Source organism: Haemorhous mexicanus, chromosome 7 (genome assembly GCF_027477595.1).
Source record: "Haemorhous mexicanus isolate bHaeMex1 chromosome 7, bHaeMex1.pri, whole genome shotgun sequence".
NCBI classification, from domain to species: Eukaryota; Metazoa; Chordata; class Aves; order Passeriformes; family Fringillidae; genus Haemorhous; species Haemorhous mexicanus.
Window position 1 is genome coordinate 23,631,988 of NC_082347.1, and position 15,194 is coordinate 23,647,181.

The 15,194-nt window shown below is 49.9% G+C and overlaps 1 protein-coding gene across 4 annotated transcripts in view; it reads right to left on the reverse strand.

Moving 5' to 3' along the window:
- The window catches only part of PAX2 (paired box 2), an 83,301-nt gene extending 72,711 nt beyond the window's left edge, over positions 1-10,590 (reverse strand). For 2 of the 4 annotated variants that reach the window (XM_059851457.1, XM_059851456.1), the window contains exons 1-3: positions 10,533-10,575; positions 6,469-6,634; positions 4,945-5,142 (exon numbers count right to left, since the gene is read on the reverse strand). In XM_059851457.1, the coding sequence (XP_059707440.1) occupies positions 4,945-5,142; positions 6,469-6,634; positions 10,533-10,575 (407 nt within the window). Of the gene's footprint in view, positions 1-4,944; positions 5,143-6,468; positions 6,638-10,532 lie in introns of all 4 variants that reach the window. The other 2 variants (XM_059851458.1, XM_059851455.1) reach the window with 2 other exon arrangements.
- Positions 10,591-15,194: the final 4,604 nt, after the last annotated feature.

Sequence of the window (15,194 nt, forward strand, 5' to 3'; positions counted from 1 at the left end):
TAAAGCCTCAGCTGATGTAAAACAACCTAGCTCCAGTTTTGAACTTTTTGTTGTTATGTGTTGAATTCAATGGAAATTTTTAGTGGAAGATCATACTGAGTTTTACAAAAGTAACTAAAAGCTGTTATTTTCGTTTTACAGATGGCAAAACAGCCTTCTAAGGAGTCTGTATGACCTGCCTAAGATCAGTCAGAAAATTTATGTCAGAACTGGTAAGAGAAATCTGATCTTCGAATATGCCATTCTTTGCTCTGAACTAGAGGCCAGCCTGCAGCCACTGAAATTGGCCATATGCTCAATAATATTTCAACATACAAGTATATTTCTCTGGTCCTTATAACAGAAGTCAATGTATGTGTCTTTCCACGTGTATTTTTAAAAGCACATCATTACTGGAGACTTTAACTAGACATCATTAGCCAATTGCTATATTGTGAAAATGGAAACATCTCCCTAAACCATATGCTTAACACTAGAAATTAATGGATACCCAATACCTAAGAGAAGATCGAAAAAGCATCCAGCAGTTTGACTGAGATAATATATGCACTAAACTCTATTCTCTGCCATGGGGTATCAGTTAGGTCTGTTCTCAGGGTCCACAGTGTATCCAGACAGAAGACTGACTGAACTCTGAAATGCTTTACCTTTGACATGCGTTGGCTAAGAACTAACTGGGAGTTCCCAGTACTGAACCTGGCCATCCAAGAACTGGGATAGAGGTGAAAATCAGGGGGAGGTTGTTTTGCTTTGCCTTTCTGGACCTCATTCATTAATCCAAGATATTTCATTAATTTAAGAGAAGCAGGAAATAGTGTTTAAACAACAATTGCATAACTTAGAGTACTGTGAAAGTATTCCGTGACGTGCTCCCTCCTGCTCCTACTAACGTACGCTGTCTAATTCAGATTTCTCTGGGATGATTATCATCTCGTGAAACCTATGTTCTTAGGTGAACTATATGTTCTGCTAAACAAAGGAAAAGTTCTCACTAGCATCTGCCTCCAAGTTCAATTTTAGGAGACTGCCACAAGGACCATCTAAATTTAGCAGTGTCTAAATTCACTTGAAACAGTCTAACCTGAAAGGACCAAAGAGAACTGGTTTATAGTTATATGATAGATGGGAAAGTTTGGGCTGGCAGAGTGCTCAAGAAGCAAGGTGCTCAAGCAATTAAAAGCATTAATTGCTTACCGAAAAATTGACACCTTCTGTCATTTGCCTGCTTCTCAATTACATGCACTGAGTATATGTGTGTGAGTTTACATATATACATGTACATATACACGTTTGTATGTATGTATATGCGTATACCTACACTTACACAATTGGTATATTCTGCATAGTGCTTAATGTATGAAGTGGGAACAGGAAAGCTTTTGGTGCAGAGATAACTGATCTCAGTCCTGTCATTTCTGGTGCACTTTGCTTGTTAACTCATATACTCTCTAGATTTTTCCCATAATTCAAAGAAATCTACTGTGTAGCAGAAGACTTAAGTATTTTTTCCTGAATCTTGACCGGGTACTTAAGTCATGCTTTTTTTCACTAGAACTTGTATCTACCCTTTGTCTGCATGAGTTTGGAAGGAAAACGTTTTTGATAAAACTCAGAACTAAATAACATGTTGTCCCAAAAGTGTCCTGCTATTCTCAGTGCAATAGTGACAGATCACTGCAATGTAGGCACACAGAATTTTTAAAAAATGGTTAAAAAAATTTAAGTGTTTAAGGGAGAATTTTAAAACTGAATTGAAACTGTTGTTCTGTAGTCTCTCACCCAAAGACCTTTACTAATGTTAGATTCATTCTCAGAAAGAAAATAAAAGCTAATTAATACGTTTTCAAAAAGTCTTATAATTACCAAAGGTAATTTTTTTTCTGTCTACAAGGACATCTCCATTTTGAAGCACAGTATTCACAGTCTATCTAGGGATATAGGTAACTTCTTTTTCCGTAAATGCCTTGCTAAGTGCCTTAAGATGTTAAAACACTCCTGGATGTAGTTCTAGCTGTTCTAGACACTGGGTAAAACCAGATTTTGCATTGGAAACTCCACATTTTGCAGAAGTAAGAAGACAGGTATTTATTGATGGCTAGGTTTTAAAATTGTCATCTCTCTGAAGCTGCTCAGAGACTAAGTGTTAGATTAATTCCAATTTGTGATTGGTAATCAGAGAGATGACAATTTACTGCAGGTAAGGGATTTGCTGTTGTGAAGAAACTGTTCAGATCCTGTATGTGAATTTTTACAATGAGGGAGAGAAAAATGTGTATTTAAATTGTGAGCTTCTTTGTGTTTTGTGAGTTCTGTGAGCTGGAGTCATGAAAGTCACTGGAGTGATGAAGCTCATGCTATTCTCCACAGCACTAGGATTGGGCCCTAATATACTCAGTATTTCTTATTTCACTGCAATTTTTTCCCTGTTCTTGTCTAGGACAGACTTGCAAATTTTATGACCTGTGTTATGGGCTCACTTCCTCACAGATGTGAGTTTTGGGGAGCTTCATACAAAGGTGAACAGTGGGAAGTTTGGTCTGAATTTTTAAAAGGAATGGGGAAAGACTAAATCTTATGAAGCTAAAATTCTCTTGAGCCTTGGGGACTACACACTCAAATACCATTGTCATGGTGGGTCACAGCTGAGCCTCTCTAGTATAATAATACTTAGCGTCTACAAAACACTTGTCCTCAAAGTATTTTATAAGCACAATCTAACTGGCATCTGTTTCCACCTCCATCTGAGAAAAATTAGTTTTCATTTCCATTGTGGGGAAACTGAGGTAAAAAACTCCCAAAACTCTGCCACAGACTGGTAGCATGATGGGAGCCAAATCTGATGCTCAGCTTTCTGCCTGAGACAACACAACCCAGATGTGAGGCACTGGGTCCAGCAAGCATGAGACTGAGACTTCAGTGACTTTTGGATGTTGAGATCCCTTAAGCTAGCTGAAGTATAAATATATGTTAGGTCTGTACATGCTATTTCTCCAAAGAGCCTATGGCCATTCCTCTGGACTTCCCTACCACCAGCTCAATTCCTTTCAGGGATAGCTGTCTGTCCTTCCACAGCTGCCTTTGTAAGGTGTCTGAATGTCAAACTGTTATTATTTCAATACCTGACTGAGAGAGTAACAGAGACCTGGAGGTTTTTTAGGAGGGTGTATAATTAGCCGATCAGTATTATGTTACCCTGTTCATAACTTAATAACCATTTTAATACAGATGGCACACACAGGGATAATTTCCTAGGGTAGCCTAGCAGTATATTACAGAGACAGTGTGTCTGAGGGAATCTTTCTTAGCCAAGGTACATTCCACCAGCTAATTCTACCTGCTGTTTTCAAGATGATTTGGGATAATTCCATATCATTTGCAAAATATTAAAACCCATTTATATAGGATGCCAGATTTAGAAATACACAGTTTGAGTTATTAGACATATTTTGATAAATCTGCCATGAAAAGTGCAAGACAAAAAAATACCACTGTGTTTTCCTTGGTATTTATTTTTTGCTTCCCTTGCTATAAATACACCAGGTTTTGGTTTTGTTTTTTTTTAATCTGGCTAAATTTGTTATATATCAAAAAGGCCAGTATACGATTTGTGCATTTTATCTGTGTAGACACTACAGAAGCCTGCATGCTTATTTACACATACCCTGTGTATATTTATTTGGCTGGGAAGACCCATACATTTGGTATTGCATCCAAAATTTCGTGTATTTTTACTCTGTTGGTGAGGTATTTCATGCCTATGTATTTACCTTTTGCAAATATCTTTGCATTACTCTGTTTCTAGAGGTTGTATTTCTGTGGACACAGTCAGAGTATCTGTACATACATAACACTAAAACGGTGTAATTACTTTTACTGCGTGCACAAGAGTGTTGTGTTGCCAAAGTGTGAAGATCTGATGTACGTTGTGTTTGAACGTGCAGGCATGAGAGCAGTCTGAGTGCTTTGACGTCTGTCAGTACTTGATTTCATCTATTCCTTTTTCTCCTGCATCGATCCTGGTTTTTTGCCTGTCATATAGTTATTTTTGTCACCTCAAACCTGAGACCAAATCCGAGTCCCTCCAAGAACAAAATCAACAAAATCTGCACCCTAGTAGCCGGGGGAGAAAATGAGGAAGGCGGAGGGGGGCAAATGGTTCGCTAGTGCGAAATCGATTCTGCTGCTGCCCAGCCTTCTGCGAGATCAGGGATCAGACCGAGTCGGGGCCACAGGGACCGCGGAGAGCTGCGCTCCCCAGCCGGGTGAAGAACCGCCCGGCAAATTTAGCCGTTCCCTCAGGCTATCGATGGGGAGTGAGCCGCGGGAGTGGGTGCAAGGGAATCCTTCCTCCCGCGCTCAGCGGCTCGCGGCTGTGAGCCCGGCTTGGCAGAAGATGACGGCAGTCTTTCGGCTCAGAGTTCTAACACCCTGGCAAGGCTGGAGGTCATCTACACCCCGGTAGGGGTGTTCGAGGGACACGGGAAATCCCGGCTCCGCAGCCCGTCACCCCTCCAGCCTGAAGAGCACCCAAACCTTGCGGCAGTTCCGGGCTGCTCGGCGGGAGCTCAGCTGCTCTGGCAGCAGCGCTGCCCCGGCCCCCGGCTGCCCCCGGGCCGGGCGGCAGGCACAAGCTGCGGCCCTGCCGCAGCGAGCCCCGCGACGGATCCGCGCACCCGGTGCTCGGGGCGGCTGCTGCGGGAACGGGCAGCTGCTTTCCCTTCCGCAGCCCGGAGCTGGCCTCGGAGGTCACGGTGAAGCCAGGGAGCGCCCGGTGAACCGGGGCGGGGACTGGCGGGCTATGCCCACGGGTCCCGCTGTGGATAGGGGACCGAAGAAGACTGGATTTACTCTGACCGAGGAAGGATTAGGCAGTTCTCGCCGTTGGAAGGGGTTTTATGGGACCGTAAAGATGTGACTGGGCCGCGAGTGCGGGGTTGTTCTTACCTGTTTATGGAGGAGACGCTGGGGACCGTGTCGTTGTCGCAGATGCCCTCGGCCAATAACCTGTCCCGGATCTCCCAGGCGAACATTGTCGGGTTTTGTCTTTTGTACTCGGCGATTTTATCCACTACTTTGGGGGTGGCCACTTTGGGTTTGGAGCCTCCGATCACGCCGGGCTTGATGCTTCCCGTCTCGTAATACCTGCACAAAAGATGGTCAGTGGCCTGTCGTCCTCGAGCACCCAGAGCCCCACTGACCCTCAGAGCACCCCGCGGACCCCTGTCCCGTGCCCCACCTCGGTTTCGGCCCGCGGGTGCGCGGCCTCGGGCCGTGGCCGCTCGGGCGCTGCATATCACCGCTCCGCGAGGCGCCAGGCGGCATGACCTGGGGCTAAGGCAATAAGGCAATCCCTTCTCCTCTCTAGGGCTCGCTCTCTTTTTTTTTTTTTTTTTTTTTTTTTTTTTTTGGTTTGGTTTGGTTTTTTCCTTTACCCCCCCCCTTTTTTTTTTTTTTTTTTTTTTTTTTTTTTGTATGTGTGTGCGTGTATGCTAGAAGCGAGGGGCGCTGCCTCCTCCTTCCCCTGCTTTACTCGCACACACTTCTTTTAGTCTTTTAGGCCCTGGGGTCGGGAAATTAAACAGAAACCGTCTCCCCGATGCAGCGTCCGGAGGTGAAGCCCGCCGAACGCGGGATCGGGCCGGGCGGCCGGGAAGGGGGCGTGGGGAACGGGCAGTGGCGGGCTCGCACTCCCCCGCCTGGATCTCCCGGCCGGCCGCTCCCGAATAGGGGCGCTGGCCGGGCTGCGGATGCAGGAGAGCGGTTTATCCCGGCCCCGGGGTCCCTCTAAAGCGGGTGCTCGTACAGGGCGGCGCCAGCCCCCTCCCCGCTGTACATTAGCTCTGCTGCCCGCGGCGTTTCTGTCCCGGCCTTCTCCCGGCACGGCTGCGCGCGTAGCGCACGCACCGGCCCTGCCGCCTGCTCACACCGCTCCTCATCCGAGCGGCCGGGCCAGGGCCCTGGGTCTGCCTGAGTAGCCCCTAGGGATATTGCACACCTCATTTGGCGATGAACGGTTACCGCGGGCATTTATTTATTTATTTATTTAGCCCGTTGTTTGTTTATTTACCAGTGTATTTGGTAAGGCTGCTTACGGCTTGTTGTGAGTTAGGATTTTTTGTTGTTGTTCCTGATGGAATGGGGATTTTTGGTCGTTCTTTCGTTTTCTTTCTCCTGTCCCTTCTCATTCCCGCCCTCCCACCCACTCTTCTCGAATTATTTTGTCTTCCCAGGAGTTTTCAAACACCGCCGGTGAGGGAAGGGGGAGGCGGGGGAGAAACACGTCCTTGCCAGCTGGAGGAGAGGGCCCTGCTCAGCCGCGGGCTCCCACTGTGCGAAGGTGCCGGGGCCGCTCGGGGTCGTGGTGGGGAGAACCCGGTGCCGCGGGAAGGGCGGAAGGTCATACTGGAGCGGGGAAGGGATGCAACGTTGCAGTCTCAGGGGAGGGGAAGGAGCTGCCTCTTTCCTTACCTGCCCAAGATCTTGCTGACACAACCGTGGCTGACCCGCAGCTGCCTGGAAATGTCACAGGGTCGCACCCCCTGGTGAGCCAGCTCCACTATCCTTTGTCTCACCACGTCAGGTAGGGGCCTGCCGTTCACAAACACCCCCCCGAGCTGGTTCACACCCCCGTGCCCTGCTGGGGAAAGAGAAATAAAAAAAACACAACAACCCACGCACACCAGAAACACACCGTTAGTCGTGGATTCTTTACCACTCGCACTGCAAATTCCCCAGTCATTACAGATGGATGGAGGTGATGGCGGGGGGTCGAGAGTGGGGAACAGGACGTGGGGAAGCGAGAGAAGATAAACAGAGAGAAGGAGAGAAAGGAGCTAAAAAGAGGGAGAATGAGAAAATGAGAGAAAGAGAGAGAGAAAGAAAGGAAAGAAAGGAAAGAAAGGAAGAAAGGAAGAAAGGAAGAAAGGAAGAGAGAAAGAGAGAAAGAGAGAAAAAGAGAAAATGAGAGAAAGAGAGAGAGAAAGAAAAGAAAGAAAGGAAAGAAAGGAAGAAAGGAAGAGAGAAAGAGAGAAAGAGAGAAAGAGAGAAAGAGAGAAAGAGAGAAAGAAAGAAAGAAAGAAAGAAAGAAAGAAAGAAAGAAAGAAAGAAAGAAAGAAAGAAAGAAAGAAAGAAAGAAAGAAAGAAAGAAAGAAAGAAAGGATGGAAAGGGAAGGCAGAATGAATTTTCCCGAGACGGAGGAAGATTGTTCTCCACCTTCCCGCGCGCCGCCCTCCCTCCCCGAGCCGCTCTCCTCCTGCGGTCCCGATCGGGATGCCGGAGCGGTGGATTCTCACGGCCATTGTGATGGGCCGAACATGGAAACAGCGCCCGCGCCCGCTCCTCTCCCCAGAGCAGGGCACCGATGCACTCCCAAACTCTAGAGCTCGACCTCTTTGAGGCTTCGGGCGGACTCTGCCGCAGTCCCCCTTCTCTTTACTCCTGGGCTTTTTCTCTCATTTTCTTTCCAAGATTTTCTATCACGTTGTCAATTACAGTTCCTCCCGAACTCCGCCCTCCCTCACCCCGCGGCATGTCCCCCATGCAAGCAGTCCTATCCCGTTATTTTGGGATGCGAGTTGAAAGGACTCATAGAGAAAAAGAGAAAAGGAAAAAAATGGAGGGAGAGAAAGAGAAATAAAATATTTTGAGTCCCGCAGCTGGTGTTCCTTTACAGGCAGACCCTCTTTCTCATTAGCTTTCGATCTTAACAGGAAAAAATTTCCAGGAAAAAAAATAACAGTCTCATACTGTCCGGGTCTTTTTTTTTTCTTTTTTTTTCCCCCCCCACCATACAAATCTAATTCAGGGAGAATTTAAATTCTCCGTTTACTTTTGTTCTCCCCTTTACAGGCGAAAACCTGCTCTCTCTCAGATAGGACTGCTAGGATCTCTTTTTTCCCCCGATCTGTCTTTCTCCATTTCTAGAAATAACTTGGGGAAAAAAAATAAGTATGCACCTGCTAAGAGTGGACACGAGAAACGGAGTGACGGGGATAGAGGGAAATATCTCCTTTTGGGACGCAGTAAGACATTTGGTCATGAATGAAACGTCTACGTTCGAGCGGAGAGCATTTTGCCGTTGCCAGGGCATGGGGGATGCCCGCTCGTAGGCGATACAGCTTCGCTGGCGCTGCTACCTGAGCAGCGGAATATCCAGCTGATATAGCTGTGGAGTGCACTCTGTAGTAAAGCTTTCCTTTCACACAACCCTAACCTTCTGTATTTTCCTCGCCAAGAGATCTTAGTTCGTTTTGCAGTTTGCTGAAAAATGATCTGTTTGTATTTTCGTTGAGGTTTTTTTCTCTCCTGCTTCTGACACTGACTTATTGGCTCTGAACTTAGTGGAAACTCTCATTGCCCTGCGATCGATCCAAGTCCTTTCGTACAAATAGAGTTTTTCCCATCTCCCCCACCCCTTCAGTAACACCTTCACACATCCCTTCCCAGCCCCATCGGCCGGGGCGCCGGCTGGCTTTCCCGTCGTTCCCCGCTCAACCGGGGTTATGTTTTGCATTCTTTTGTTAGTCTTTTTAAAAGCATATTTAGGGTTTCAGAGGGGAAGGGGGATATTTATCCTCTTCCACTAAAACCTGCGGGTATATATTGTTGAGTTATTCCTCCATTTGTTCAGAACCCCTTCTGCACATGTTGCCTCTAAAGTTACAAGATAGCAATTTCTTCGGCAACTCCACGATAAATAATTCAAAGCACCTATTATAACTCGCATTACAAAGTATTAAAGGGCAACAGATGCAAAAAGATTAAAAATTAATAATTCAAATTATTGCAGTCCGGATATTTTTCACACGAGTTTGTTTTGTTCTGCCCCGTGGTTTTCTAAGATTCTTTCTTTCAGAGCAGTCAGATATTTACGTGTATTTATCTGCATGTGAGTGCCGGCATCTGTATGTGCACAGACTCAGTTGTGCCGCTGTCGTACCGATCGCGTGCGCTGTCTGTATGTCAGGAGCCTGTGCCCGCATCTCTTTAAATTGCTTAATAATATCCAGGTTTGTAGCTCTAGAAATACACTTTAGGAAACTAATCAAATGTTGGTGGGGTCTTTTTGTTTTGTTTAGATGTGGTGTTCTTTTGGGTTTTTTTTTTTTTCCCTAATCGGAAGCCAAAAATTGGTCAGGGATGTCCCTGGAGTTTTTAAAAAATCAGCGACAGTGAAATGCCTCTTTCGTCTGCTGACATGTTTCGGATCGTACTGGAGCCGGCATTACTGACATCGCGTCTGGAAACAGATCGCACTGCTGAAAACTAAAAATAATGTCTAAAGCACGGAGCGTTTGCTGTTAAAGCTCTTTGGAAATCAAACCTCACATTTTAAGCAATGTTTTCTGGAAATCAATTATTAGGAAACAGAAAGGCAGTTACCTACTTCCGCGTTTGGGGATTTAATCGTGGGTTTGTATTTTTGCACCTTCCTTCTCAAGGCAAAATCGGGATTTTTTAAAAGTTCACGCATTTCCATTTTCTATCTTTCCGATTTGTGTTTTATGCAGCGGGCAGGGCGTGTCCTCAAAAGTTTCGGTGTCAAAAGTTACAAATTGCTCTTAATTATTCATTTCCTGACTCAACATACTCTCAATCTCGGTTTTCTATTTGTATTTTTTCTTCTTCAATTTAAATCTTGGAATTATTTTCTCTCCCGCAGTTTCATTAAAATCACTGGAAATTCCTTGATACAGTCCCTGGTAAAGGAGGCTTTTCACGTTCCTTCGTCCCCCTCTTAAGAAAGCCTTTTAAAATTGAAAATGTAGCACAAATGCCCTTTCCTCTGTACCAGGAATGTATTTAAAATTCACACCGGGTATCTGGTAAATAAACCAGGAGTGATCGTGACTTCTTGGGAGCTTCCAAAGCCACTTCATCTCCCTGCCATACAATTGTCCTATTTTTCCCGCAGTCCAACCTTTCGCCAAACGAAAACGACTCACAGAACAGCCACCGACTAACCCGCCATTAATTCGAAACTGGCGTCTTCCCTCTCTGCCACCGAAATCCAAAATCAAAGAAAACAGCATCGCATCGCGGGGAAATCTGGGGAGTTAAAGCCGCGGAGCGTTTCGGGGAGTCCCGGCCTGGCTGGACACGGACAGGGAAAGGGCCCGTCCCGGGGGCTGACACGAGTCAGAATAAACTCTTGTTGTCTGAGGGGCGATGGAGAAAGTGTATTTGCGGAGCATAGCTCTAGTTCGGAGGGGGCTTTCCTCCGCGCGCTCAGGGCACGCAGCACAGGCACAGCAGCACTCAGACCCCTGCCCTCGGACTGGAGGTCCTGGCCCCCGCCGCGCTGCCGGCACGGAGCTCTGCTCCCCTCAGCTCGGGGCTGCCCGGCATCCTTGCTCTGCTGCTCGGGCCAGCAGTATTCGTCCTGCCATCTGAACGCCTCTCTAAGCCCCGTATCTGCCAGGGTGAAAAGGTGGACCTGGGGGAGGATCAGGTGAGGAGGGATGGCTGGGGAAGGAAGAATGAAAGGATGAGAAAGGGACAGCAGCGGAAGGAGCCGGGCTCCAGTACTCACGGTGCATTGCTGAGAAGGGGTCTGCTTTGCAGTGCATATCCATGGGGAGGCAAAGGAAGGGGAAGAAATCGGCTGAAGCCGCCGTGTCGCCTCTAAAACTCAACTTCAAGACTTAGGGGAGAAAAAAATTGGGAAAAAAAAAAAAAAAGGAAAACAAAACAAAATAAAAAAGAACACGAGGAGAGGAGGGGAGCGGCGGGATGCGCTGGGCCCCCGGCCCGGCGGAGCGGGCAGCGAAATACTTTCCGGGGGGCGGGAGGGCTGCGCCGGCCTTGGGGGAGTCAGCAGAGTCCGTGGGAGCGAGGGACTGGCGGCGCCGGGGGGCAGGTGGGTGTCATGGCTGGGAGGGCTCAGAGCATCCCCGGCGGCGGGGAGGGGGTGCCGGAGCAAGGTGCGGCCGGCGGCCAGGCGGCAGAAGGCTCAGGAGGACGCGGCTCTCCCTCCTCCTCCTCCCGCGGTCCGGGGCTAGTTCATTTAAGTTCAAAGCAGAGTAGCAATCCCCGGGAAAGCGGCGAGCGGCGGGCGGGCGCGACCCCTCCTCTCGGCCGGGCGGCGGATCCGGCGCCCGGCGGACTTTCGCCCGAGGTGGGAAGTGCTTGCGAGAAGCCGGGGCCGGAGACTGGAGCCTCCGCTCCCGGTGTGTGTCTCTCTAAAAGCCGCAGCGCCCTCAGCCCCCCGCCCGCCTCCCCGGAGATGGATGACTTGTCAGACAAAGGCAATAGATTCCGACACTCTCTGATTCGCCAGCGCGCCGAGCCGAGCGCGGCCAGGAGAGGAGAGGGGAGAGGAGAGGAGAGGAGAGAGAGGAGGGCCGGGCCGGCGGCGCTCGGCACGGGGGGGGCCCTCGCCTGCGGGACCGGCGGCGGGGGAGCCCCGGCCGCGCGCTCCGGAGCGCCCCGGGCCGTGCGTGTGCGGGGCGGCGGCGCCGCTGCCCGGCCCGCTGGAACGGACGTGAGCCCCGCTTTGTTGTCACTTGCGGCCCAGGATCCTTAACTCCCTTATTTAACACAAGCACACACGCCTTGCTAGTTTCACCTCCCTTCTCACGCTCAGCTTTTTTTACCGGAGACGTTACTCGGTGTAAAGCGGGACAGGAGGGGGTTTCGATACACATCAAGGCTTCCGTGGTGCGCGGCTTAGTGTGGGAGAAAGAAAGAAAGGAGGTGAGGGGGAGAGAAGGAGGAAAAGAAAAAGGAGAGAGACAGAAATAGAGGAATGTTTAAAGAAGGAAAAGAAAGAAATATAAATAGAAGCCAGACAGAGAGAAAGAAAGAACGAGACATAGAACGAAAGAGCAAGCAAGCTTCTTGCACCTCTTGAAACCAAGAGATTAGGCCCATTTCACTCATTCACTTATTGCAAAGTTTTCCCTCACATGCATTTGGGGAAATAACAGCAAATTCAACCTCACACTTTCCACATCTCCACTGCTTCTCCCTCTCTCTTCCAATTCTTTTTTTTTTTTAATGTTAGAGTGGGATTTTTAAATTATTTTACAAATAAATCTACTGCTAAAGTAGACAGGGCTTTGACCTAGCAGAGAAATATAGAGCAAGTAAGAAACACCTTCTTAGGGTAATAGCCAGGGGCAAAAAGGCAAGACAGAAATTGCTATGAGCTCAATTTTGATTTTAAGACTTGAGAGTTTACCATCACCTGAAATATACTTCTTTCTCTTTTCTTCCTTCATTCTTCCCCATCCCTCTGCTTATCTGTCACAAAACAGCCCCCTCCCTTTTTTTTTCCCCTAACCGCTTTAAGTAAAGAATGTCTGAGAGATCTTTATGAAATATTTTCCACTGTCTCATAAATCATTTTGGCACTTCAGCTGATGTTTTATCTTTCTCTCTCCTCTCTCTCTTTCCCTTGTGTGCAAAAAAAGAGATGATTTGGAAAAGAAAATTTTTTTGTTACACCACGGGGATTACATAGAAGTGAGTCCTCGGTGACTGCGGGGCTGAGCTGCGGACAGGCGCGGCTAAGGCGGCCCTGCCCGCCCCTGCCAGCAGCTCCTGCACAGGGTGAATTTTCCACGGGACTGGGGGGCTCTGCGCTGCCCGCTCAGGATCTGCGCTGCCGCCCGCCTGGCGAAGGCAAAGGCACCGCTCCGTCTCTCCCGGGGAACTCCCGCTGCACACCAAACTGAGGGCGGCCGCCGCTTCCCGCGGGCTGCCCCGCTGCCGGGCCAGGATGCCCTGCTCACCATGGACGCACCGTGGCTCTGACCCGCCGGCCGCAGCTCGCCCAGCCGCCAGGTCCCTCACCAGCGTTCCCGGCCCGGGCCCCGGGCCCGGCCGCGGCGAGACCGCCCCGCGCAACGGCTGAGGGGGCGGCCGGGCTCAGGTGCGGGGCGGCGGCGCTCCCCACCGCGGCCTCTAGATGGAGCCCTCCGGTCGCTTGGCAGAGCGGAGAGGAGCCGGTGGCGGGCCCGAGCCGCCGCTATCCCGCCGGGATCCCCGGTGCGGCCCGGCCCCGCTCGGCCCGGCACGGCACGGCACGGCACGGCCCGTGCGCATCTGTCGATGGGACAACGGTGGCTGTCGAGTCCCCCCGGCAGCAGAGTCCCGTGTTCGCGGCGGGGCCGGGAGCCCTCTTATCGCCGTGCCGAGAACCCGTCCCGCCACTCGGCGCCTCCCGCGCTGCCCGTGGCTGGAAACGGCCCTGTCACAACTCTCCGTCACCGACCGGTCTAGGTCGCTTCTCGTCTTCCAGCAGTCCCCCCCGGCCTTGCTCCCTTCCGCCCCAGGCAGCCCCGATTGCCCCGCGCGCTTGAGGCCGTGCTCAGGCGTTCAGCCGAGCCGAGGGCAGAGCAGGAGGTGCGGGCAGGAGCCCCAGGCAATGCCGGGTGGAAGGGAGCTTCCTACACCTGCACTAACACTTGGTGAGTTCATGGACTCTCTCTCAGAGATGCTCTGAGCCTTTGTAACTGACGATTGTACGGCGAGGAGATAACAGCTTGGTAGTGGACTGGGGCAGCCGGCGATTCCTTAACCTCTTCCCGATAATGTATTTTGCTTTAGTTTCTTCACTATTTTCCCATATCACTGAGAAGAAATACAGGAATAGCAGGCTCGAGAAAGACAAAAGAGCATTCCGCGACACGAAGCCTGAATCCCACACACGGGGATAACCCGAGTAAACCGGGGAGCCCTGAGCCTGGTAGAACAAGACAGCTTTCTGAGGAATGGGAATGGGAATGGGAATGGGAATGGGAATGGGAAGGGAAGGGAAGGGAAGGGAAGGGAAGGGAAGGGAAGGGAAGGGAAGGGAAGGGAAGGGAAGGGAAGGGAAGGGAAGGGAAGGGAAGGGAAGGGAAGGGAAGGGAAGGGAAGGGAAGGGAAGGGAAGGGAAGGGAAGGGAAGGGAAGGGAAGGGAAGGGAAGGGAAGGGAAGGGAAGGGAAGGGAAGGGAAGGGGTCTCCACTTGCTGTCCCCTTCCCCCATCACACATACCACAGTATCATCTGGTACCCCTTCCCACACTAGACTTCCTAGAAGTATTGCTTTGTCAACATTTAAATCCACTGAACAATTTCTGCCAACCAAAATTAAAAATACCGGGCTGTCTGGGCCCCCCCGGGCACTGCCGTGTGCCCTGAGAGACCAGGCGAGGCCAAGACCATGGGCCTCTTTCCACCCCCATGACTTCCCATCTATTCCTCTTCACGAGCACTGAGTGTTTATTTCCCTCTCCCACTTTAGATTTTTTTTCTAATCTCTTTGCTTTGCTTTGCCTTGCTTTTCCTTTTTTTATCTCCTGCTTTTATTTCTTTTTCTCAAAGAGAATCTGAGGATCTCCCCCTTCTTCTCTAACCCAGCCTTCTCTCTCCCCCCCCGCCCCGCCTTCCCCCAAGCTAGAAACATTTACACTTCAAAAGAGACGGCCGCCTCTCTGCGGAAATTTCAAGAAAAATAAACTTTTGGGGGAGTTACAATGATAGCCATCTTTCGATCTGCTTCATTAGCCGGCTTTCTCCATCTGATCAAGTCGAAATCTTCTCCATTGATCCTGTTTCCCACCCTTAGTTCCAATACACATAACCTCGAGGGTCCTGTCAGCTTCCCTTCGAAGTCATTTGAGTTCTCCCGAGCCGCCTTGGCTTCCCTAGCTTGCCGCCTCCCCTCGTCCCTGGGAGCCAGGTTCTACAGACACTGCTCTCAGAAACTGCTCCCCCTGTTCCTCTCTCGGCTCGGGAAGGGCGCTGTGCCCAGGAACAATAGGGGTCCGGCGGAGCGGGGAGCCCCTCGGAGGGCTCAGGCCTGGAGCAAACGCTTGTGCCTGCCATCGCAGTTGGCTCCAGAGCCAGGACTTGCGTTGGTTCCGTGTTTTCTACGGTTTGTCTGTAGCCGGTTATGCTGGAAAACAGCTAAACGCGACCTATGGCCATAGGATGCAGGACGGTGTGCTGCAGGCAGAGGTAGAAGTTTTGGATTTGTACACCATGGAGATGCCGCTAAGTTGTCGGCTCCACGCCCTGTCTGTCTTCTTCCTCTTGTCAGGTGCGCAAACGCTTACAGCCTAAATGTTGCTAGTTTGGAGGTGATTCAGCTCAACCCTTAGTATTTGCAACACCATATTTAAGAATTCACAGAATAAATCTACGCTGACCATCTAGGTGTGTTTTTCTGACACGTAGTTTCTGCGTCAACTAACTTAACTTTCA